At 52.9% G+C, this 23,726-nt stretch overlaps 8 protein-coding genes across 8 annotated transcripts; 2 read left to right on the forward strand and 6 right to left on the reverse strand.

Annotated features, from left to right (window-relative positions):
- Positions 1 to 809: 809 nt before the first annotated feature.
- On the reverse strand, positions 810 to 2,421 carry GT037_006113 (mfs general substrate transporter; the record flags this gene model as incomplete). The annotated part of the gene is made up of 4 exons (XM_038931160.1): positions 810 to 927; positions 990 to 1,706; positions 1,763 to 2,239; positions 2,300 to 2,421. The coding sequence occupies 4 exons, from the start codon at positions 2,419 to 2,421 to the stop codon at positions 810 to 812; spliced, it is 1,434 nt and encodes a 477-aa protein (XP_038785657.1).
- A 996-nt stretch (positions 2,422 to 3,417) lies between these two features.
- GT037_006114 (succinyl-:3-ketoacid-coenzyme a transferas-like protein) lies at positions 3,418 to 5,093 on the reverse strand (the record flags this gene model as incomplete). Its single annotated transcript, XM_038931161.1, has 2 exons — positions 3,418 to 4,303; positions 4,357 to 5,093. 2 exons carry the CDS (start codon positions 5,091 to 5,093, stop codon positions 3,418 to 3,420), a joined length of 1,623 nt encoding a protein of 540 aa, XP_038785658.1.
- A 301-nt stretch (positions 5,094 to 5,394) lies between these two features.
- GT037_006115 (uncharacterized protein) lies at positions 5,395 to 10,745 on the reverse strand (the record flags this gene model as incomplete). Its single annotated transcript, XM_038931162.1, has 6 exons — positions 5,395 to 6,928; positions 6,987 to 7,472; positions 7,520 to 7,555; positions 7,617 to 7,750; positions 8,363 to 10,462; positions 10,512 to 10,745. The coding sequence occupies 6 exons, from the start codon at positions 10,743 to 10,745 to the stop codon at positions 5,395 to 5,397; spliced, it is 4,524 nt and encodes a 1,507-aa protein (XP_038785659.1).
- Positions 10,746 to 11,158: 413 nt separating this feature from the next.
- GT037_006116 (phosphatidylserine decarboxylase) lies at positions 11,159 to 12,790 on the forward strand (the record flags this gene model as incomplete). Its single annotated transcript, XM_038931163.1, has 1 exon — positions 11,159 to 12,790. One exon carries the CDS (start codon positions 11,159 to 11,161, stop codon positions 12,788 to 12,790), a length of 1,632 nt encoding a protein of 543 aa, XP_038785660.1.
- A 202-nt stretch (positions 12,791 to 12,992) lies between these two features.
- GT037_006117 (uncharacterized protein) lies at positions 12,993 to 13,610 on the reverse strand (the record flags this gene model as incomplete). The annotated part of the gene is made up of 1 exon (XM_038931164.1): positions 12,993 to 13,610. One exon carries the CDS (start codon positions 13,608 to 13,610, stop codon positions 12,993 to 12,995), a length of 618 nt encoding a protein of 205 aa, XP_038785661.1.
- Positions 13,611 to 13,851: 241 nt separating this feature from the next.
- Positions 13,852 to 14,466, reverse strand: GT037_006118 (uncharacterized protein; the record flags this gene model as incomplete). Its single annotated transcript, XM_038931165.1, has 1 exon — positions 13,852 to 14,466. The coding sequence occupies one exon, from the start codon at positions 14,464 to 14,466 to the stop codon at positions 13,852 to 13,854; it is 615 nt and encodes a 204-aa protein (XP_038785662.1).
- A 2,663-nt stretch (positions 14,467 to 17,129) lies between these two features.
- Positions 17,130 to 22,500, forward strand: GT037_006119 (uncharacterized protein; the record flags this gene model as incomplete). Its single annotated transcript, XM_038931166.1, has 3 exons — positions 17,130 to 18,930; positions 18,978 to 20,047; positions 20,761 to 22,500. 3 exons carry the CDS (start codon positions 17,130 to 17,132, stop codon positions 22,498 to 22,500), a joined length of 4,611 nt encoding a protein of 1,536 aa, XP_038785663.1.
- A 132-nt stretch (positions 22,501 to 22,632) lies between these two features.
- Positions 22,633 to 23,120, reverse strand: GT037_006120 (uncharacterized protein; the record flags this gene model as incomplete). The annotated part of the gene is made up of 2 exons (XM_038931167.1): positions 22,633 to 22,904; positions 22,997 to 23,120. 2 exons carry the CDS (start codon positions 23,118 to 23,120, stop codon positions 22,633 to 22,635), a joined length of 396 nt encoding a protein of 131 aa, XP_038785664.1.
- Positions 23,121 to 23,726: the final 606 nt, after the last annotated feature.

Below are 23,726 nucleotides of genomic sequence, written 5' to 3' on the forward strand. Positions count from 1 at the left end.
GGCTGGTAAAGGGTGAACTAGGTAAGAACTAACGGTTCCCTTGGTGACATACAAAGAAGTTTGGTTACCCTAACACTTCAGTCCAAGACTACAACCTACTCTAGAGGTATAAATGCTGTAAAAGGATAATGCTCCTAGCACGAACGAGTTTCTATACTAATGACAAGAACGAATGCCTGGATGCAAAAGTCGGCGTCGCCCCTGCCTATAATCTGCTAAAAAAAACCACCACGAACGGAATTCAAATCCGATATGTTTGCCTATTCGCATAAGACCTAGGAGAGGCATGTGTCTTGTTTTAGCTGGAGGGGGAACCGAAGCCAAGAGTACGCGATATATATAGTCTCGTATCTCCAGAGGCGTTCAGTTCATATCGACGACGACAGTCACTCAATAACATACCACTTAGTGGTTCTGGACATGGGAAGGAAGCATACGATTGATATACAGTGGTTATTCGTTGCGCACAGTTATACAGATGATCTAGTGGAGCCTGTACCATAATGAAGCCTCAGAAACGATCCTGGTCAAAAGAGCAGTTCGAGAATACATGAAAAAGAACTTGTTTGTGTGATGTAGAGATTGTAGTGAGGAAAGGTCACACATGCCACTGTAATGATTGTTCTGATTCGTACAGTACTAAAATTCCCGATAAGCAAAATCATACCTGCCCGTCTTCTCAAATAACAAGAGCAATGCTATTCCACGCTAATCAGAACGACATTGGGAGGCTACGGTTCATTTCAATATATCGAGAGTAGCCCTTGGGTGTTTTTTCTTCGATCGAAGAGAGTCATATCATTCTTCATCTACATGACCATAACAAAGTCCGGATCACGGTCATCGCCTCTACCCTCATATTCGGCATATTTCCCGCTCGCCTTATCCTTGTTGATTTTCCATACCCACGCAACATTTGCAGCGACCCTGTAAGGTAATGGTAAGTACATCTTCACACAATGGCGATATCTCGAACCAGGTCAACTTACAGTACCCAAGCTGCGCAAAGCAAGCCCAGCATGATGCTATGACTCTTGTGAAAGTATGGCCCTTCACTCTTTGGGTACACGAAACTTGCGACGAAACCCCCCGCATTGGCAATCGCGAGTTGGAGTGCAGAAGTAGTGGCGCGTTTATAGTGTCCAGCAGAGTTGTTGCTGTTCCAGGATAGAATGCAGGGCACAGTGGCATACATGCCAGTTGCCATAAGGAAGGTCATTCCGTACTGAACCTTGGGGTTGGTAGTCTGGCTTATAACGCCGTAGCCAATGATAGCAACGGGCAGGGTACATAACATGATCGGACCGCGTAGGTTAAGACGATCTGATAGTAAAGCAACTGCCACTGTGAAGACTGATGCTACAGCGTAGGGAATGACAGTCCAGAGCTGTGTTTCATTGGGATCCTTGGCGAACCCGTTGTTGATGATGGTTGGGAGGAAGAGACCAAAGCTGTAGAGCCCACTGAGGATTGCAAAGTACGCCGTTGCAGTAAGCCAAACTTGGACGTTGAGAACTCCGCGCTTGACCTCTGCCCAGTCGAAGCGTTCGTGAGACGAACTCTGCTCACCAAGCCGGAATCGCGCATGTTCTTTCTCACTTGGCGTAAGGAACTTGGCGGATTCGATGGAGTTGGGTAAGAAGAGCGCGGAGCATACACCGACAAGGACGGTCAAAAGCCCTTCCACTATGAAAATCCAGCGCCAGCTATTGCCGAATTAAGTTAGATTGTAGAAAAAAAAGGCTGCAAGCGTATCACTTACCCTTCAAGTCCTCCAGCAGGACCAATCGCGTTGAGACCTCGGGCTAGCAGACCACCAAAAGCTCCAGATAACGATGCGGCAGTGTAAAAGATACCGATGCGTAGAGCCAGCTCTTGCCTACGGTAGAAGCCAGCAAGGTAGAGTACCATACCGGGCAGCAGACCTCCCTCCGCGCAACCAAGCAACGCGCGGACAGTAACAAAAGAAGCGAAGTTGGTGACGAAACCAAGGCACATGGTCAAGATGCCCCACACCGATGTCAGAAATGGAAGCCATATCTTGGGTGACATTTTCTTGAGCACCAGATTCGACGGCAGCTCACTGGCGATGTATGTAGCGTAGAAGACGCACAATCCGATGGAGTACTGGTGGTCGTTGATCTTGATGTCTCTTTCCAGGCCCAAGATCTTTGCGTTGCCGACGTTGGTGCGGTCGATGAATGAGCACAAGAAGAGGAGAGCGAGGACAGGTAAGATGCTGTTGTCATTAGCACCCTGGTCTCCAGGGCATTCAGGGCAGAAGAGAACATTGACATACCGAACATCCATCTTGAACAGCAACTTCTTCGCAACCCGGTCGTCGTCACCGAACCCCGCCTCCAACTGCTCACTTCCGCTCCGGTTCTCGAGTTTCTCGTCGTGCATCTTATCAAGGCTCATCTTCGCAACCGGTCAAAGTACCGAAAGTAAAAGTGAACCGGGCGTTGGAGGTCCAGCGTGAGCTCCCAGCTCAAAGGAAGAAGAAGAGACCAGCTTTCTTATCCCCCAACGGTAACTCGTAGCGCACACCGCCCTAGCAAAAAGCGACCAGGGCTACCCTATCTGACCCCATGGGGGCGGGCGCATGGGTTGCGGCACAATCGGCTTTATCTGGCATGTCATTGGCGGAGTTGCTCGGCCGTTGGGTGAACCTACCCCAACGCACTCGAGCTTGTGCTGGAAACAAGCATAGCGCTCTTAGGCAGACAAGCGATCGGCAGGCTTGACGACAGCGTGACTGACTCGACGCGTGCGAGCGGGAGTTGTTCTGTTTCCGAGTGTTTGTCATCATGGAGAGATACGAATAACGGCGGAAGATGCATCAGATGGTCGCCATGACGCTGCATGTTTTTTTGGTGGGGTTGTGGGTGTTGGTAGAGTTTATGGTTTGATCAGCAGAACCAAGCTTTCGTCGCAGAGGGCCGAGGGGCCCATCAAGCAGTGCGAAGCCTTTAAGCCCCGCTTGGACGACTTGGCTGCCCCGAATGTCGGATGGCTACCGCGACGAAAAACCCGCTGCGTTGGGAGATCGTCAACGGTGTCGCAGAATACCATTGTAGCTAATTTCGATGCTGTCTCCAGGCTGCAATACCGGAGGTGGTATCGCAATACACAAAAGCACCAAAGTTGTTCTTTGGAGAACCAACGATCACGTTGTCGCAATCGCGATGCTTTGTTTTTCCAGCAAAACTGCGCAGCTCTCCGTCACATGATTGAGCTGATCGTCATAGTCAAAACAACGCACAGGATCATCATTCAGCACACTGGACGGTGACGTGTTCACTGCACCGCGATCATGGAGCGTACCCTGATCTCACGCAATCGCTTTGCAAACTGATGCTAATGGTATCGATCGCTAAAGCATACTACATACGCCAGCAAACCACGGAGAGAGTCCTATTCCATGGTCTTGACGTCCGGCGCAACCTCAAACTTCGCATCTGTCTTCGCCTTGACATCCTCCACACTAACACCAGGCGCAGTCTCTGTAAGGGTCAAAGTACCTCGCTTCCTGTTCACCTCAAACACACACATATCCGTAATAATGGTGCTGACGCACTTGGCTCCGGTCAAAGGCAGCTTGCATTCCTGGACGATCTTGCTCGATCCATCCTTGGCAACATGCTCAGTAGCCACTACCACCTTGGTAGCCTCTGGGTTGCTGACGAGATCCATAGCGCCGCCCATGCCCTTGAAAACCTTTCCAGGGACCATGTAATTTGCTAGGTCACCAGATGCGCTGACTTGAAGGGCGCCTAGGATAGAGACATCAACGTGGCCACCACGGATCATGCCGAATGACTCTGCAGAGTCAAATGTTGAAGCGCCAGGTAGAAGCGTCACGGTTTCCTTGCCCGCGTTGATGATGTCTGGGTCGAGCTCGTCCTCGGTAGGGTAAGGGCCCATGCCTAGAATACCGTTCTCGGATTGCAGCCACACCTTCACACCATCGGGCACGAAAGACGCCGCTGCCGTCGGAATCCCGACACCCAAGTTGACATAGTATCCTTGTTTCAGCTCCTTCGCCGCCCGTCGAGCGATTCGGTCGCGACGCTCTGCGGCCTCGTTCTTGGAGGATGTGTCTATGGAAGCAGCGGGCTTTCGAAGCTTCTTGATCTCGACGTTTTTGGGTGCTGTAGAGGGAACGATGCGGTCGACGAAGATACCAGGGAGGTCAATGTCATTTGCATCAAAGGTGCCAATTGGGACGATTTCTTCGGCTTCAACGATGGTTAGGCGGGCAGCTTTGGCCATGATCGGGCCAAACGCTTTGGTGGTGTATCTTTTGGATGTGTTAGCCATAGTGTACACAGCATTGGATAGCGCGGTTGTTACCTGAAAACACAGTTACCAGCCTCATCTGCTTTGTGTGCTCGAATAATCGCGACATCGCCGGTCAAAGCAGTCTCCATGAGGAATTTCTTGCCATTGAACTCCCTGACCTCCCTCTTCTGACCGAATCCGACAGCTTTTCCCTCTTTGTCAAACTTGGCGGGAATCTCTCCATCCTGCAGTAAAGTGTTGACGGCTGTGGGTGTGTAGAATGCTGGAATGCCTGCGCCGCCAGCTCTTATCCTCTCCGCAAGCGTACCTTGCGGACATAGCTCGATCTCTATACCACCGCTCAAATATTGCTTCTCCAATGCCTTGTTGTTTCCTAGAAAGCTAATGATGAGCTTCTTGACTTGTCCGTTCTTTGTAAGATGCGCTAAGCCTCCTACATCCTCAATGCCAGCATTGTTGGAGACGGCTGTCAGAGAATGTAATGATTGTGGACCGCGTTTCTTCATCGCTCCAATGAGCGTATCTGCTACACCACACAGCCCAAAGCCTGCACTCAGGACGGTCGATCCCGGCTGCACGTCTGCGACTGCTTCGTCCGCATCTTTGAAAAGTTTCGATTTCGAACGGTCAATTGTCGGAGCGCTTTGACTGATGCTGCGCAGCTGACCTGCAAACCGCCATCGCGGTGGGAGTCGCGCGGCTCGTAATTGTGCGGGGAGAGGACGCTTGGAACATAACCGTGATGGCAGAGCTGCAAGCAGCCTATATGACGCAGGTAGCGAGTCCATTGTGAGGCGCGTAAAAAACAGCAGCAGGAGAGGCAGTCAAATTAAATCGTAGGTTAAGGAGGCTCAAGAAGCTCCGACTTGTCGAGATACGGGCTAAAGCTTTGCGATTGATGTCCGAACGAGAGTCATCAGACGCGTGCGTCAACCGCGCAGTAGCGTAACGTCATGCATCTGGCATCCGTCGGCGTCATTTCAACTACCGAAGATGGAGCGACTTTGGAGCTTGGAGCGGGGCTTCATTTGCCGCGAAATCATATGAGGTTTAGCGTCTAGCGAATTCCGAGGTTGTGCCACTCAAGCATTACGGGAAGTTGAAGTCCGGCAGATTCATCCAGTCCGTCCATAATGGATTGCTGTCATTCCAAGGCAGATCCAACAGCGCCGTTGAAAACAGGTCTGAGTTGGTCACAGTCTCGTTGACTTCATTGTACGACATGGCCGAAAAGTCAAGCGTGTCCGGCCAGTAGCTAGAAATCGGATCCGGGCCCATCGTGTGGTTCTCGGGCAATGCTTCATTCACCTTATATGACGGCGACAGAAGGTCTGGTATGGCCATGGATGATGGTGCAGGATCGTGCGATGGCAATCGGATCATCCTTTCAATGTCCGGCGCCTGCTTGACGAGAACGCGCAAGAAGCGACCGTAAACAACGGAGGCACCGTTTCGATGAACTGGTGTGCTGCCTATACGCTCAAGAACCGTTGCTGTGTCTTCGATGAGATGTCGAACACTTGGGGCAAGGCTCTTCTTGTTTCCACTACCCTCAGGTACAGGAGCACTCAAAGCGAGTGCTATGCTTGCAGCAAAACAAATCATCGTGACTGTGTTATTCGGCATCGACTTGAGACGAGACTCGCCTTGGATTGCCGCGCGCATGACATTGAGTGCAGAAGATAGTGCCGACTTGCGGAATGACCGCTTGACTTCTGGAGGTGCGCTTGGGTGATTAAGAAGCATTGAATACGTCGAAAGTCGTGTATGTGTGACCAGAATTTCGACATACGGAGGCAGACTCTTACTCTCTGGATCAGCGATCACAGAAGGCCAAGCTCGAGACCAGCTATCGAAGAAGCTTTCGATAGACCCGTCAATTTCTTGGGCGACCTTTGAGCCCACCTCGACAAGACGATAGTTATCACAGCGCGTTCGCACCTCAGCAAAGAGGTCATCAAGATCGCGGCGGAGTACTGCCATCGATATGAGCGGTCCGTCCTGGGCATCAGCGTACTGATTGAAGTGCCACTTGTCGCAGTACTGAATCAAAGACGTTTTGGGGACACAGTAGCTACGGCCGCGGGCTAGGCAGACTCCACGTTCCAATACAAATAGGGAGATCCAGACCCTTTCTCTGCGCCGCAGAAGTCGTTGGCCCCATTCCGAGTTTGGGTCGACATCTTCGAAGCCGTCCATAGCAAGTGCTTTCCTTGCGTGGAGACACTCAGCCTTTGGTATCTGTCTAACGACTTCCTGGTCGAAAGATATAGACGGTGTGATTACTTTATCCAGCATTAAGTCCAGCGCGATGGATAGAGCTGTAGCCAAGTAGAGACTGGTATCATCATCGCTCGCATGCGACCCTGGAGGCATCCAAGGTATACTGACCATGAAAGCTAGCACGATTTCGACAGATCTGTACTTTCGAGTGATGACCTGTTCTGCCAGAAACCTGCGATGCAGTAGTAGCCGCTTAGCCAGAGCAGAGGTTTCTGGCAGAAAGATGGCAGTCATAGCTAGTAACGTAGTGAACAAGAAGGCTGAGCGGTTCCGGACAAAAGGCAATGTGTGTACCAACGGGTCGAGTCCCCAGCGCGTATGCGCTAGTTTTTTGTGGAAACTAGATTCTGCAAGTCACTTCGGTGGATCTGCAATGAAGATGTCGATGCCGAACTTACTACTGTAGAAGCATCTCAGCTTCATCCTTGGTCACAAGACCAACATCGATTGGATCCAATCCTGAGCCCTGATCAAGATTTGCCTTCATAGGCAGGAAAAAATGGTGAACGTCAAGAAATGCGCTCTGTTCGCTGCCATTGAACCTGCCTTCTGGACTGGCGGTACTCGGATTGTACGATTGTGGTGTTGCAATCCGTAGATCCGATGCCCGAGCGAGGAGCTGGAGCGGGTTCTCGACATCTTCAACAGCGAGCTGGTCATCGCTTGAAGTACCAACGAGATTATTTGCTGATGCTTGTGGGTACACCTCTGAGGCCGGAGACGTGTCCGGGTTCTGGTTCTGGTTCGAGTCCTCGTCCCTTTGTGCCTCGTTTAGAAGTTGTTGCAGCTGCTGCAGCGTACTCTGACTCGTAGCTGCATCCGACTTCCTCTTCTTAATGGCTTCCTCGACCTGGTATATCGCTTTCTCTAAGCCTGATCGTTTGCTTCCAAATTGTCAGCCTAGTTGGCATGATCAGAACTGATCACTTACTTTTTTACACCCTTTTGTCTGCCAATGTGAAACTCGCTAAAGAAAGGTATGCGAAGTCAGTGTGTATCTCACATGCAGTTCGTACAGGCACACTTACGGAATGATGCACTCGATGCCGACGTTCTGGCATCGCTCGCATATCGGCGCGCCCTCTGTGCGCCGACATTTAATTTTGCTTTTGCGGCAGTTGAGACATGCCGCTTGTTTGACGTTCATTCCTTTGACCTTGCCCTATTATGTTCGGCAACGCTATATGACCGTTCTGTAGTCTGAACTGGGCGTCGCCGGCATAGCTTGGATGGCTGCACGAGGTCTCTATAGCTGAGGATTTGAGTTGGGCTTCTTTCTCTTCACTGAGCCTCAGAAACAATGTCTACAACAGACCCAAAGACCACGGTATGCGACGCAAGGCGGAACAAAGGAAGACGAAACGCGCCGAAAAGCTCCTCGGTGCATCCGCGTGCGTGTGGAGGTGTGCTAGCTGATTGTGAGCTAGCATGGACCCTGGTCTTGTACATGGCAGGCGCCCCAGCTTCAAACCTCGGAATAACTTCCGCTGACTTGAAGCTTGCCCGGGCCCGGCCACGCATTGCGACAGGATGCAACCAGGCTGGACTCGCCGTGAACATTGCATGCGCTTTCTCCACTGGTTGGCGGTCAGAGACGTATAATATGTCAAAGGCAATGTAGCGCCGGATGAGATATACTCCCCGTGGACCGAGGGTATGATGTATGTCTTGACGTCTAAGCATGGGTATCTGTTTGGAAACTGCTACATGAGTGTAATGAAACTGCACGCCAATATCAAGAAGCAGAGCCTGAGGGTTCGTCTTCCACTGTTACCGCCCTCTCTTTGCCTTTGGCGCTCGCATTTGAATCCAATCTCTCATGCGTCGCGAGATCGTTTCCAGCCTTGTTTTCATCTCTCTGCTCACGCTGTGCTTGAGCCTCTTCTTCCCTTCTCCTCGCATCTTCCTCCTGACGTTCCCTTTCTTCTTGAGCTGCCACCCGTTCAAGTCTTTCCCTTTCCTCCTGCGCGTGTACCATTCGCTCCCCAACACCAGGAAACAGACTGGCAACGAATAGAGCAAAAGCGCGTTCGACAGTGCGCATGCTGTCTCTGATCCACCCAAATCTTTGGTCTCTCCTCTGCTGCAATAATCTCCTAGCCGCTTCCTCAGGCGATAGGTTGCCTCGCTGCTGCGTTTGGCGTTGGTTGTTGGGCTGAGCCACACGGTCGGCCAGGGCCCCTACGGGAAGCAGGGCCTCGAAGTGACGACGTACAAGATTGAACTGGTCTTGGAACACACCTACTTGTGCCAGATAAACCACACCGGCAACAATGCCGAGCATGATGGGCCTATAGAGACCACCACCTCCTGCAAAGAAGTAGACAAATGCAGCCAGTTTGAAAATGAGCCACAAGTGCCCAAAAACGTTGATCATACGATCATTCTCTTCTGGTTGGTTCGCATTCGCGTTTGCATTTGCAATCGGATCCTGGTTCTGGTTCTGCATCTGATTGTGCGCTTGGTCCTGATTGTAAGCCTGACCACCAGCCTCTGGTTGTTGTGGTGGTGGTGGTGGTGTCGCTTGGAGGTTTGCCAGTTGATTGTGCAGCTGGGTCGATCCTTGTGCCATGTGCTGCCCTAGCCCAGCAATAAGCTGTCTATTCTGGACAAATTGGGTCGTGAAGCTCTGGAATGGCATTGTGGATACCATAGGAGCCGTAGTGTATGTGCCTTGATGGTCAAAGAGAAGACCAACAGGTCCTTGTGGGCTGGATAAGAGGAACAACTCGGCTGGTGCATCTGCAGACGAAGTCTGCGTAGCATTCTGTACTCGTGATTGTGATGTAGTTGGCACGGCTGGCGTCATGACCGGAGCACCTGGTATTGTGCCGGTGAATACACCAGCGGTCGCCGGATCCGTGGATGTAGCTAGGGTGCTTGGTTGACTGGAAATAGGACCACCCTGTTGCCGATCAAGTATGATGTTCAATTCTAACGCATCTACCCTAATTTCGGTAACCGAACGTCGTAGCGCTACCACTTCCGGTTCGGTAGGCAGGAGGGAAAGAGCCCGCTCGACAACGTTCAGGTTCTGGTTGATCGTGTTCAGGTGTTGGCGTATGTAGTCAATTCGCCAAATAGGGAGCTGTAAGGGGAGGTGGTTTGATATCGAAGGTCGATCGGTTTGTGTGCTTGGCTCGCGCGTGGGCTGTAGTAGCGTACGAACATTTTCCATCTCCCGTTGTGTTTCCTGGAAGATGGTCTGAATCCGTGGCAATAAGCGCTGTGCACTGTCATGGCCCATTGAGGGAAGAAGGCCTGGTGGAATTGGTGGACGAGCGAAGCCCAGTGGATGTGGAAGAGCAAATGCAGGAAGAGGCTGCTGAACTCGCGCAGGTAGGTTGACGTGGTTGTATGTGACTGTCCACCGCGCCCCATTGGGTCCAACACCTTCCCGCCGCAGTGGTTGGTCGCCATGGCCGGGAAGATTGGGTAGCCCCATTGCTGGCAGAGGCGTTGCACCGGGAAGCGGCGACTGAGCGGCATCGGCAGGTCTCTGTGTCTCTTGTCCAGGCTGCTCAGATGTCGGGTCTGGAACTCGCTCGCTGTCCTGTTGTCCTTGCTGTGCCATGGCGTGAGCAAGTTGGTGCTGTACCTGTTGAGGCAGAGGAATGGGGATCACGTGTGCTTGGGCTCCCGGGAGGTGGTGCTGGTGGGGTTGCGGCAATGGTGGTATTGAATTTGGTCGAGTCTGCGGCAGCGTCCTGAACGGGTTCGTCTGAAGCGGATTTGCAGGCAGAGCTGGAGCTTGGGGACGCACAAGATTGGGCGGAACGGTTGAAGACGGCGGAGCAGGCGATGCTGAAGGGTTCCCAGCAGTAGGGAGCTCTCGTAGTACCAGATGGAGGCTCTGGTCCTTGCTCTCACGAATCTACATTCACCGTTAGCCCATGTCTGCTGCTTGCGATTGGCGATCCTACGTTGTCAAGACCGAACACATTGCTCAGTGTGTCGGCATCGTTGGCCACGACCCGCCCCCGGTAGATCAGGCGCATGCGTTCAGGAGCAGGCTTGGAGGGCGCCGCATCCTGTATGCGGCTGCGAAGCTCCTTGACAGTGGTTGAAGCGGGTACGTCTGCGAGATTCACGCCGCCCTCCACCTCAGTCGAGGGGGAGAGGATCTTGAGGTTGATGGTCTGCGCTTCTTCCGCCATGGTCGCTGTGTGGGTAGCGGCAGACTATGGGGAGAGGCCAAGTGTGCAGATGGATGGGAGTAGAGAAGTGACGACGTGTCCGCTGTCGAGCTTCGGTGTCAACAACCTTGGGAGCCACGGTCACGCCTGCCATCTACGGTGGTCTTGTTTGTTGCCAGAGCAGTTCCGACGTCAACTTGGGCCGCCGTCCCGATGTGCCAGATGTTCCGACTTTGGGCACACGCGATGCAGCCAGCAGTCGACGGTGGACGATGGCGACGTGCGGAGCCATGGCGGGTGCGCGCTAGAGAGCCGCCGCAGGTGGATACGTCATTAGCTCAACCGAGCAGGTGGATTTTCCCTCCACCACGCGACGCCTTTGCCTGCCATCTCTGCTGGGGAATTGCTCGTTGGCGATGCATTAAGCCACAGCCATGGCGTCTCCCTGCTCACGCCAGCTCATGCGGGCTCCTCTGCGCCCGCGCTTCGCTACCCACACATGCCCCAATGCGCGCCTCTCAGTCCCCTCACGCACCTTCTCGTCGACCCGCGCAACATGTGACAAGCAGAACTTCCACCGCAAAGAGTCGTTCCGGTCCCGGCTCAACGCGGCGCTCAACAAGACCAAGATCAAGTGGGAGCCCATCCCGATAGCCCTGGGCATTGGCTTCCTCGGCGCATTCCAGCTGTACCGCATACAGCGCCGGGAAAAGCACACAGAGGCCCAGAGGCAGCATGGCGACGAGGGCGCGCCAGACAGCCAGGGCCGGCCCAAGAAGCGCGAGAGGATACGGCCGAGCGGGCCATGGACAGTCCAGGTCATGTCCACGCTGCCGCTCAAGGCCCTCTCGCGCGTCTGGGGTCGCTTCAACGAGATTGACATTCCCTACTACCTCCGAGTCCCCGGCTTCAAGCTCTACTCGTGGATCTTCGGCGTCAATCTCTCCGAGGTCTCAGAGCCTGATCTCCATGTCTACCCCAATCTTGCCGCCTTCTTCTACCGCACCCTCAAACCCGGCGTCCGCCCTCTAGATCCCAACCCCAACGCCGTCCTGTCCCCCGCAGACGGCAAGGTTATCCAATTCGGCACCATCGAGCACGGCGAAGTCGAGCAAGTCAAGGGCGTGACATACAGCCTGGACGCCCTCCTAGGCTCCACCAAGCCAAGTACGCCCGCCCAGAACGTCGCAGGCTCGCAGGTCATTGCCAGCGAGCACGAAAAGACAGCCAAGGACGAAGAAGACACGGTCCGTGCCGACGAGGAATTTGCCAACGTGAACGGCATCTCCTACACTCTCCCCAACCTTTTCTCGGGGCCATGGCCAAAAGGCGGAAAGCCAGCAGAAATGCCAACCGATCAATCTACCGCACCGGCCGCCTCTTCAGAAGCTGAGGTCCGCGCAGAGATGGCCCTGAGTGAAGCTGAGCGCCCCTGGTGGGCTCCCGCGTCTCAGAAGACACCCACAGCACTCTACTACTGCGTCGTATACCTCGCACCAGGAGACTACCACCGTTTCCATTCTCCCGTATCGTGGGTCGTCGAATCGCGTCGCCACTTCGCTGGTGAACTGTACAGCGTATCGCCATACCTGCAACGCACCATGCCCGGCCTGTTCACATTGAACGAGCGCGTCGTGCTACTCGGTCGTTGGCGATGGGGGTTCTTCTCCTATACACCTGTCGGCGCAACCAACGTCGGCTCCATCAAGATCAACTTCGATCGCGAACTCCGCACCAACAGCCTCACCACCGATACTGCCGCCGACCGTGCCGCCGAAGAAGCTGCTGCGCGAGGCGAACCCTACTCAGGATTCGCCGAGGCCTCTTACACCTCAGCTAGTCGCGTATTGGGTGGTCACTCTCTCAAGCGCGGTGAAGAGATGGGCGGTTTCCAGCTGGGAAGCACCATCGTACTGGTCTTCGAAGCGCCAAAGGGCTTAAGACCCAGTCTTGACGAGGGCTTCACTGGCACGGAGAGGAAAGGCGGGTTCAAGTGGAATATTGAACAGGGGATGAAGGTCAAGGTCGGAGAGGCCTTGGGATATGTGGAAGAGGTACAACAATAGTCGACGCACTCAACTCATGCATGCGCAGCAAATGATACCATCTAGCAACCCGAATGTCCATTCTTTGGCGATAATTATTCAAGTCTTTGTATTTGCTCAAGCCGTCGAGACTGGACCTTGTCTAGTTCTTTTTCCTGATCGCTAATTGCTCAGTCTTCCATCTCATCCTCTCTCATGTCATCCGCCCCCACCCAATGTCACCTCACGATGCCCTCGAAAACTTCGGTGAAGCGACCACATAAACGATGGCGCAAGCCACAACAACAATCACCACCATTCCGGCCAAAGCCAGCATGACGTAATGGAGGATCCTCCGAGTCCGTTGACGTTGAAAAGTATTTGCTGCTGAAGAGGAGGACGGCGAGTAGTAACACCGTGTTGTAACGGTCGAATTTGGCAGTGAGCCCAGCTCAACGTCGCTGGCGTTGGTGTTGACGTTGGTGATGTTGGCGTGATTAATGTGTCGCTCTGATGGGACTTGAGGCCCGATGCTTGTCTTGTCTTTGGGTGCGACCAATGTTGGGGTGTCTAATTTCGTCGCGGTAGTGACAGTATTGTTGTTGGGGACATGGCGGGTAGTTGAGAGGTCGAGGTGATGGTGTGGTGTTGGATTGTGGTCAGGTATCTCAGAAAATTCCGCAATGGATTGGTTCTTGTCGGACACAACGTCTTCTCGCTCTGTATCTGCCATTTGAAGAGTGATATGGTCTATATTATATGCTTCAGTCGATACCGTCTCTGGGGCCGGCGAAGAGACACTGCTGGATGATAAAGCCTCAAAATTTGTAAAGGCGCTGTGGAGAGCAGAGAAGATGATCATGTTGAATTTGGTAGGTCAAAACTTACGCAAATAATTATGTCGAAGGTGAAAGTGAGAGTGAGAGTGAAAGCGGGCTCGAACGCCGATCTGAGTTATACAAAGAGCGCATACGTTCCATGTATATAGAACATCAGCTCTGGTGATTGATCATACATGGAGAGAGGCTGTGTTCCTCGACTTCTTTTGTAATGTACAAGAGAAAATACAATTTCGTGCCCTCGGTTCGTTTATCTCGACATGTCTACGACCGTCTTTCCCTACCTTCGATCCCATCGTAACCTTCACCTCTTTGTCTCCTCCAGACCTCCAGGCCCACCAATACCCAAAACCCGATAATTACCAGCATCGCTCCTGCAATCTTGATACTAATCACCCTTGCATCCCTCCTCCTCTGCTCGTCTCCCATATTCATGACGCGAGCCTCCCGTATACGGCGCTGCGGAAACGTACCAAGTTCCACATCGTATGGGTGAGCAGGTGCGCGCATAAAGAGGCGAGATATGCAACTTCCGGTTTGCACAGGTTGGGGACGAGGTAGCAGATTTGTTGGAAACGGTGATGTCGTTGATAATGGTGACATCAGCTCTGGAGTGGGGAACAAGACAAAGACTGGTATAAATCTTGGTGCAGTAGTTGATAGCGGCCATTCTGGATGCGTGATTGATGGGGATTTAGATGGGGATGGTAGCCGCTTGCCTGAGTGGGGGACTGTTGGCGACTGAAGCGGGACCTCATGTGATGATGATGCTGTTGCAATCTTTGGGTATAGTAGTGAGGATAGTGGCTGGCGTACGGTTGTTGGTAGCAGCCTTTTTGGCAGCTCTGATGCGGGTATTGCGTTGGCAGTTGATGCCATGACTTGTGAATTCTCAGAGCCTTCTGTCTAAGGAATGGCCTTACAAACCGAATTCGACATGTACTCGTAGTGTTGAGTCACAAAGCGGTATGGACTGGGTAGACAAATGAACGATGGAAAATTGTCAGACCGACAAACGCGTACTGACTAATTGTTGGATGCAAACCAACACTAATGAGCGTTTAGGCTCGAAAGTGAAGTGAAAGAGGAACTGAGATTTAGTTTGAGTATTGCGAGATGTAATTCTTCCTTTTCTATGCTGCTATTCAAGCCATGATCAACACCTCCCGCCTTTCGCCCATTCATCGTCTCGCTCTTGGTAACCAATGACTTTTCTACTTTAAATGAACAAGGTGGGCGTGCAACGATACCAATTCGCAACACTCGCTTCCTCCAAGGACCAAAAGTTGTCACGCGCTTTTTCCCTCGAGGAGTTAACTCACCCATACGGAGATGTAGATGCCGGTCAATTCGTGGAAGCATATAATGTTCAGGGCCAGTCACGCGTACGCGTGACACCAAACCTGACGAGGACCTCGTGTACGAATCACTCTGTAGAGTCTCCACCCTAGCTTCTCAGTACTGCATATCTGCTGTGGTTCGACCGAGGGAGGGAGTTATGTACCGCTATATGAAATAGTCGATACATAGTTTCGGTCTCTAAAGATGGTATCAACCCAACTCTGAGCGTGCGACAGTCCAGAAGTAGCCTCTCATCCCTCCATAAGGCAGTACTAGCGTGTGAGAAGTGAGTGACCATATCATCCATCTTGGAACAACCAGCAATATGCTGTTAGTAATGACCTGCGCAAGACCCTCGCTAGTGACTGTTTACTTTGGATCGGAATATTGCCGGCTTCTGAGTTGATTCTTCGGTGGGTAGCGAGTATCGATAAGCTAGAGAAGGTCTGTGGACGACTCGAATGGAGTACACAGATCAGACTGATTCCGGAGAGCTTCTCTCAAATTGTGGTCCCTCTCCAAAGAAACGATTGATGGTGTTAGCAAGCTGGATGAGATGGCTTTCGCGCCAAAAGATACAAATAGGATTTGGACTTTGCGGGGCGCCGTCTTCACTGGGAGACGCTCATAGAGAGAGTTGATGCCTAAACGGGTCCTGAAATGTAGTAGAGTGGCTTGTGTAGGAGCGGTGCCTCTGGAGCATAGTTTGTCTACATTCTGCCGTAGTTCGGAACTCTGTCAGTGCACTTACCATGGTAAAGCACCTGCAATGTTCGTCTGGCATCCAAAGTTCGAAGTTTATAGCTGGGCAGTATTGCTATTGCTTGTAGTTGGTAGAATACTGGTTGGTCGAGGTAACTCGTCAGACCCGTGCTGTCAACTTGATTCGTACCTACAGCCTGAGCAGGCCAGTAGTAGATACACTGTGGTGGGTCGTCAATTAATGCTACCTCTGTGCATGCGCCATTGAAGGAAAGAAGGCGCGGGACAATTTCCCAAACTAAAGTCGTTCCTTGCAGTGTCGTACTCGTGCAGATAGGAGTTATCTAGGCACCTCCGAGGAGGCGCGCATACCCGCTTCGACCGACATGCTTAGGTACCTTTGCGTCGACCTGCTGTCCGGTCACAGTTCAAATATGACCGAACAGTGCCGGTGATTACCGCAAACGCCAAAATTTGAGTTTTAGTAAATTGCTTGCAGAAGTGGCTGACAGTCAGCTTTTCTACGTTTGTACAGAAGTGGTGTAATAGCGGACGTTTAGGGAACCTCACACAGGCATCACGACCGAAGCGATACCGAGCTAGTCCAACGAGGTTAGGGCATGTAAGACGCCAAAAATAGCTGCATGTTGTTTGCCAGAGCTGAGGAAGCAGCATGCAGTTGTGGCCCGTATTCAAATTTGCTCGCTCTGGTAGTCACGGAGGGTTTTGATACAGTTTGTTACCTGAGGCATTCGTTTCCTCAGACCTGTGGCAATGTGGCCGTCGGAGGGTCAAACTTTGCATCACGAGAAATGTACGAGGAGAGGTGTTGAGAAGCATATCAGTATTTTGGTATAATCTTGGGAAGGCGATGTATGCACACCCTAGCTGGTACGCAGGGGCGCCTGCAGCTCCAGACAGGTTAATGAAAGAAGGCTCGCAACGCCGCCTACACTAAGACCTGTAGTCCCCACTTGGTGCTGTTATTGCAGGTTACCATCCGCCAGGATTTGGGCACAGCATACGTATCTAGGTTCAGACGTGTTTGTTGTCTGGACGTGTTACTGAGGCGCGGGAGTGGCAGCCACAAGACGGGACGGATGAAATGTCGAATAGCTAGAAGCACATTGACAGTCTTTGGGTGGTCTGACGGGCAGTAGCAGTGGTCGAGGCAGCACTGCCACGGCACCAGATGTCGCGACATCAGCAAGTTGTTCCGGTGTTAGCTGGAGCGGGACTGGTGTTGCCTTGTCCATGTCAGTCCATTTGCTCCCGGCCTGCACGTGCGGCAGGGCTTGGGCTGATCAGCCTACGGCGTGCATCTATGGAGCTCGATGCATTGTACTTGAGTTGAGGCTGTCCAACCGCGCGCAATGCAGTCTTACCCGGCGTAGTTGACGGCTGCTCAGTCTTGTTTTATTATTAGCTGAGCGCGTCTGTCTCCGCCCCGCCATCGACAACCTGCTTGCTGGCGGAGCTTTGAAGCTGCCAACACTGCGATGCCTAACTTTCCATGGACCAAGTCGAACCGGTCGCACCAATCTGTCGACAATTCCTCGTCAGGGCAGCATTCGCCTGCGCCATCTGGTAAGGAACCTTTTGGCCGGCCAATCGTCGCCCCGGCTGACAGTCAAGCGCTGTCAGTGAACGAACAGGTCGCAAGCCAGCAGCGATACCAAAATCCAGACGGCAGCCAGCCAGCACCTGTGCAGATTCAGCAGCCACCTGTGCAACCACCGCAGCCTCAATATAGGGAGCAGCAGTTTCCCCAGCGCACCACGAGCCACAGGCTGAGCGCCCATCTCTCCCTGGGCCAGTCGTCGTCGCCGTCATCGCCGCCGCCGGCGGTGCAGAACTACCAGCAACAAGCTGGGCCTCCGCCCGCATCTGCTCTCGAGTCGCCTCACCGCGGCGCCTATCAAGCCCAGCCCTCGTCCGCGGCATACGTGCCCGAGCCCAAGAAGCAGTCGCTGCGCAGTCGCATTGCAGCCGGAGTCAAGGGCCACAAGGACCAGGAGGCCAAAGCACAGAAGAACGGCCTGGGTAGACGCCAATCCGTCCGGAAGAGTGACCCCCGCGTGCAGGAGTACCAAGCGCAGGAAGACAGTCGTGTGCAGCAGTGGCATCAGCACCACCAAGGCTCGACGTCCCACCTGCCCGCCTCCAACGAGCAGGACGAGGACAACCTCGACCCCTTCCTCCAGAAAGACGACAACGAGACGCCCCAGGTGCCGCCCAAAGACGTCCAATACCAGCAGAAGCTGCAGCAGCCTCAACAACAACTTGTGCCGCCGCCGCACCAGGAACAGTACAATCGGCCCCCACTTGGCAGGGTAAGCACCGAGGGCAGCTATTCGACCCAAGGCGGGGTAGATCAATACAGCTCTGAGCAGCAACAACAGCAACAGCAGCAACAGCAACATCAACAGCACCCACAACACCAACAACACCACCACCACCACCACCACCAGCAACACCAGCAACACCAATACCAAACCTACCAGCCTGCCGCTCCACCCCCACCCCCACAGCCCGCGACCGACTACCAGGCCTTCAACCCGCAAAACGTGCCAAGCCCCCTCCTCCAGAACGCTCAGCCGCATGGCCAAGGTGGACAGGTACCACAGGACATCCCGCAAACTTACCACCTGTACCAGCAGTCGCTAGAAAGTGCCCAACAAATTACTCTTTACCCACAGCAACAGCAGTTTGCGCAGCAGCTTCAGCCGCACCAAGACCCACAGCAACAGCCTCAATCTGTGCGACCAGCCTCGCAGCATCCCCAGATTGCGCAAGAGGCCCAGAAGATCGAGTCGCAACAACGCCAGGCTCCTCCGTCCCACCAGCTGGCCCCGCCGTCTCCCCTCCAGCCGCCGTCCTACCAGACATACGACGCCCAGCACACGCAACCCTCCGATCTCCCACCGACAAACATAACACCCCCACACCAGTCGCAGGACAACATGGCTCCCAGTGCTCAGAGTAATGCGAGGAACACGCTAAGAAAAGTGGTCGACGGCGGCAGCCAACCGCAGCCAGGGCAACCGTCCAGAGAGTCATCCCTACTTTCACAGCCTCCCGCTCAAGGTCAGCCACTCAATCAGCCGCCTGTCTCGCCGGGCCTCGCAACATTCGACGCTAACGTCGTACCAACAGCTTCACAGGGGCAGCCATATCGCGGCGAGAAGCAGAGCCAACAGGTTTCAGAAATGGGACGGGCAACGCCTCCGCCAAGAACCTCCGTCGCCGATATGACAGAGGAAGATGTCGAGAAGCTGCAAAAGGAGCACGATGTTCTGCGTAAGTGGGTTCCCATCCAATGAACTGACTCACCTGACTTTGTACAGGCGAAAAGTACCAAAAGGTCAAGCGATATTTCTTCGAGCAACAGTCACAGGTTCATCAGCTGCAAAACACCCTCGCAAATCAGCGCTTGTCGCTCTCCCGCACATCTTGGGACGACAGCGAATACGCAACGCGCTTCAATCGACTGGATGGATTGATCGCACAGCTATCCTTCTCGATCCGCAAGGATTGGAAAACCATACCGCAGTGGTTGCATGTCGTGGTCAACAAAACTGCCGTCGAGACAGGCAAGCAGGAGATGACGGCTGTCGGCCGTGCCTTCATCTCGCATTGGTTGGTAGAAAACATATTCGACAAGTACTTCCATCCGGACCTAGAGCCGGGCTTTTCAACACAGCTGCAATCGATCGTTTCGAATATCCGCAAGTTCTCGCCGCCTTGCCACAGCACCGAAGACGAAGACACACTTGCCGCGAAAATCATCAACTGGCGGCTGGCGACACTGGAAGGTCTGGCAGATGTGTTGAGAGCACCACAAGCCACTTCCAATCGCGAAACGCTGACTGAAACACTCAATGAGAAACTCATCGCATCTCTCCAGATGCACTTGAACGACCCTGCGCCGGCAGACCTCAACGGAGGCGTACCTATGATCATCGAATTGGCCATCAGCATTGCTCAGCATCTACCGCTTGAGAGCCGCGAAGTACATATTGAATACTTCCCTCCGGGTCACGGCATCGTCGCCGACTTTATGAAGCTGGAATCCGGCATCCCCGCATTAACAGCACCCATTATGGAGTTGGATGACGCGGATAGAGCTTCGATCAGAAGCATGGCATCTAGACCTGACGACAACATGTCCATTATCGAACAAGAGCAAGCACAGCTACAAGGAGGCCAGCCGCAAAAAGAAGATAAGAAGCGCGGTATGTTCGGATTTGGTGCATCAAAGAAGGCGACGGCTTCTCCTGCTACCCTGGGCAAGCGAGAATCGTCTCTCGGTCAAGGTGGCAGCCAGCAAAGTCTTACGCAACATCCACCGGGCAGCTCTGGGGGACCAAAAGATGAGTCTCCACCACCACGCGTGCGCATGGCCGTCGGTGTCGCGGTACAGATTCGTGGAAAGAGCATCTTGATCAAGGCTCCAGTGTACAGCACTTGAGTGGTGACGACAACGAGGTGGATGATTTGAATTGAGCGATCTAGCAAGCAAGCGTTTGGATGATTTCCTTCTTCACTTCTCTATAGCAGCATTGGGCTCTCAGATTGGATCCATATCCAAGTTATACCCATGGACGAATGATGGCGTATTTTTGAGCGTTTCGTTGGTAGATTTGGAAGTGCACGCCGATACCCTCGCTGTTGTTACGGTTGAGATTTGTATAGGAACATATTTTCTATGTATCGTGGAACAAAATTCACATGGCTCTGGTAAATTTACCTGTGTAGACATGAGAGTTTGTATCGCTCCTTGGTGGGCACGCTCGCGCTTCACATACGACAAGCACGCTAATTGCGGCCACTTTGAACTCCTATTGGCCAGCCTTCGCACCTGCCCTTTGTTTACCGAATCTAAACATTCTCGTCGCATCCAACAAGCCTACCGACAAGATGGAAGACATATTCGTGACGACAAAATTCAAATGCAAGCCATGATACGAAGCCATGGTATGCGATCGCTACTGACTAGTGCTAGCAACCAATGTCTCTGTCCCGTCGCCGACGGCAACACACGTTGCTTGCCTCAACGGCGCTCGCTTGCAGATACGATGTCTCACCACGCTCGAAATTGTCCAGAGCATAGCGATACCTTCTATTCAGGATCTGAGAAGCTCAAGGATCGCCTGGTCGCCTCCTACTACACCGCCATTAGCGACCTCGATCTTGAGCCGTTCACTCAATTCAACACCTCCCCGCCGATCGTCGCGGACACCACGCCCCTGCTCGAACCGCGTCCTGCTATCCGATCATGACACGACACGCGTATACGATCTTCGAGACGAGAGGTGGAACGCTGTCATTAGCAATGGCTCAGGCGGCATGGGCAAGAATGTACACGCCGAGTTTGGCGCCAATGAGGATGAAGTACTTGTCTGGAGTGACTTCGCCGCATCCGTCAAGATATGGTGTCTGAAAACTGGGAGAGCCGTGGAGATACGTGACCCCAAATTTCTGGGTAAAGACGGCAAGGGGTGGGGATATCGCCCTTCTGAGGATACAGAGGCAGGCGCGGCAAGGAGAAGAGGTGGTGTTTTGGCCCTACTATGTCGCGCAGCAGCCGCTGATATTCTACTTCTTTTGGCGCCGGGTACATACAAGCTTCTCAATCGTGTAGAGTTGACAACTTCAGACGCAGCAGGCCTCAGATGGAGTCGTGACGGCCGCTGGTTGGCCGTCTGGGACACGGCCTCTGCTGGTTATAAACTGCACGTCTACACTGCCGACGGACATTTGTATCGCACCATAACCCGCGAACCCTCGGACGACGTTAGCGAGTGGCATGTTGAGGGCCTGGGTATCAAGACACTCGAATGGTTACCCGGGAATCAACGTCTGGCAGTTGGTGGGTGGGACCGTCGCGTTCGCATCCTCTCTACACGTACCTTCGCACCCATCGTCTTCCTCGACCACACACCCGTCATCGACGTACCTAGTGCGCCGGTATACAGCGAACATGTCGATGGCCAAGGCAACCGCAGCTATACGACCACTCAGCAGCCTGTGACCCCTCCGAAAGCTGCCTTGGATAAGAGTGAAACAGGGCTCATGAAGCAAGGCATCGGCATGTTGACTTTCAACGCAGATGGCACGTTGTGTGCAACACGCGACGACAGCACACCGTGCACCGCGTGGATATGGGATCTAACAAGTCTCCGACCGCGTTGTGTATTAATCCAATACAGCCCTATTAAGAACCTGCTCTGGCACCCTACCGACCCGCATCGTCTAATCATACAAACTACTCAAGACGAACCCACCGTATACCTATATACAGCCGCATCATCCCACATACCCCCGTCTTCTACCTCGTCTTCCTCAACGGCTCTCGCATCTACGCATTTCCCACATCCACCCGCCATGATAACCATGTCCCCACAAATCACCAAACCAGCTGGTTCATTGCCACCCCGCTGGACAATATCCTGGCTCTTCACCCCACCAGACAAGAAACCAGCGTTCATCTTTGCCCATCAACAAGCACACGTACTGGTGTGGCCGGAGGGCAAAGACAAGATTCTGCGCTTTGAGCATGATGATGAGGATGAGCAAGGGGATTCGGATGATAGTCTATTCGATATTCTTACAGGGCGGACACCGATACCTGAGCTGAGTGTGAGTAAAATCGAGGCTGAGGCGGACGAGGACATGGAGGGGGAACAAGTAGAAGAGGATGGACTTGGGTATGGAGATAGTGTTGGGACAGTGCAGGGGTTGGATGATACGTTTAGAGGGAAGAGGAGGCAGGAGTATACGAATGATGGGGAGGAAGTGGAAGGCAGGGACCAGAGTCTTTACGAAGAAGGAGTGTTGGGCGAGAGTGGTATGAGTGAGATGTTTTGACCATCTCGGGTCACTAGATCATTGGAGTTTGGGAGTTCTTCAAAGGATATACCCGTACCGCCATTTCTTTCCTTAATAACACAAAATTGAGAACTTTGACAAAACATATCCTACAATTGCTCTTCTCTCCGTCTATTTCTTCTCGTCCTCAAATCCCCATCGTCCTGTTTGGTCCAAGCCCAGAGGGTTCTGCCCTGTCTGCTCCTTTCCTGCAATCTTTTCTGGTGTACTCTCATAGCTATCCTTGTTCTTGCCGCCTAGCAATTCAGATCTTTCTTCTTCGTGGCCTAGCAACGGACCGAGAGCGGGTCGTGTGGTGCCGCCCAGGGCGTTGCCGAGTGGGCCTGTTACGCCTTTTTCTAGGGGTGCGCCAATGGGACGGAGAGCTGTGCCTAAGACGTTTCCTTGACGCATATTAGGACAGGCATGGGAGGAGAGAGCTATTTGTAGAGAGAGAGCTAGGCAGGAGGCTGATAAGAATGACGAGACTACATACCGATGGGATCTCCGATTGTACTCAAAAGACCTCCAGAGCCCTTCTTCTCTTCTTGTTCGTCATCCTGGGGTTCAGTCTGGATGTGCTGTTGCTGAGGCTGTTCTTCTTGCTTCTTGTCTGACATGTTGGATAACTTTTGGTCCGCGCGTACAATACTTGGAGATGTATGTTTGTTGTTTATCTACTCTGGTGATTGGAACGTGGTAGGAACTAACGAATTTCTAGAGTTAGTCGTTTAGGGGTCTGGAGAAAACGGCCTTTATGTTAGTTGCGTGAGGTTACGCGGCGCGTTTCCAAGCTTTGGGGAGGATTGTGACGTCACACGTTATGGGTGGGCATGATTTGGCGCGCTCCCCTTCCTTTTGGTGGGGTATGCGACAAGGGGGTTGACGACATCACCATTGACGTCGCACTACGCGAAGGATTGAAGCATTTGTGGAAGCAAGTATTCGTATTGAAGAAGACTCCGCCAGATGCCACCATTACCATGACACTATACCCAGTAGACGAATTTGAAGAAACATGAAGATCTTGGTTCATTATGATGAAACGTTTTCCACCGTAAGTTCGTGGTACCGCAAAGCAAGAAAGACAAATAGAGAAACACTTTTTGTTTGTTAGAGAGTAGACGCAATCGACCGTGCTGCATCGATGTGGTGGTTTGGGAGGTTTGGCGGTTGACGCTATGGCAGATCATCAAGCTGGCGGCTGGTAGATGTTACGTCAGTGG

Source organism: Alternaria burnsii, assembly GCF_013036055.1.
Source record: "Alternaria burnsii strain CBS107.38 chromosome Unknown 752, whole genome shotgun sequence".
Classification (NCBI taxonomy): domain Eukaryota; kingdom Fungi; phylum Ascomycota; class Dothideomycetes; order Pleosporales; family Pleosporaceae; genus Alternaria; species Alternaria burnsii.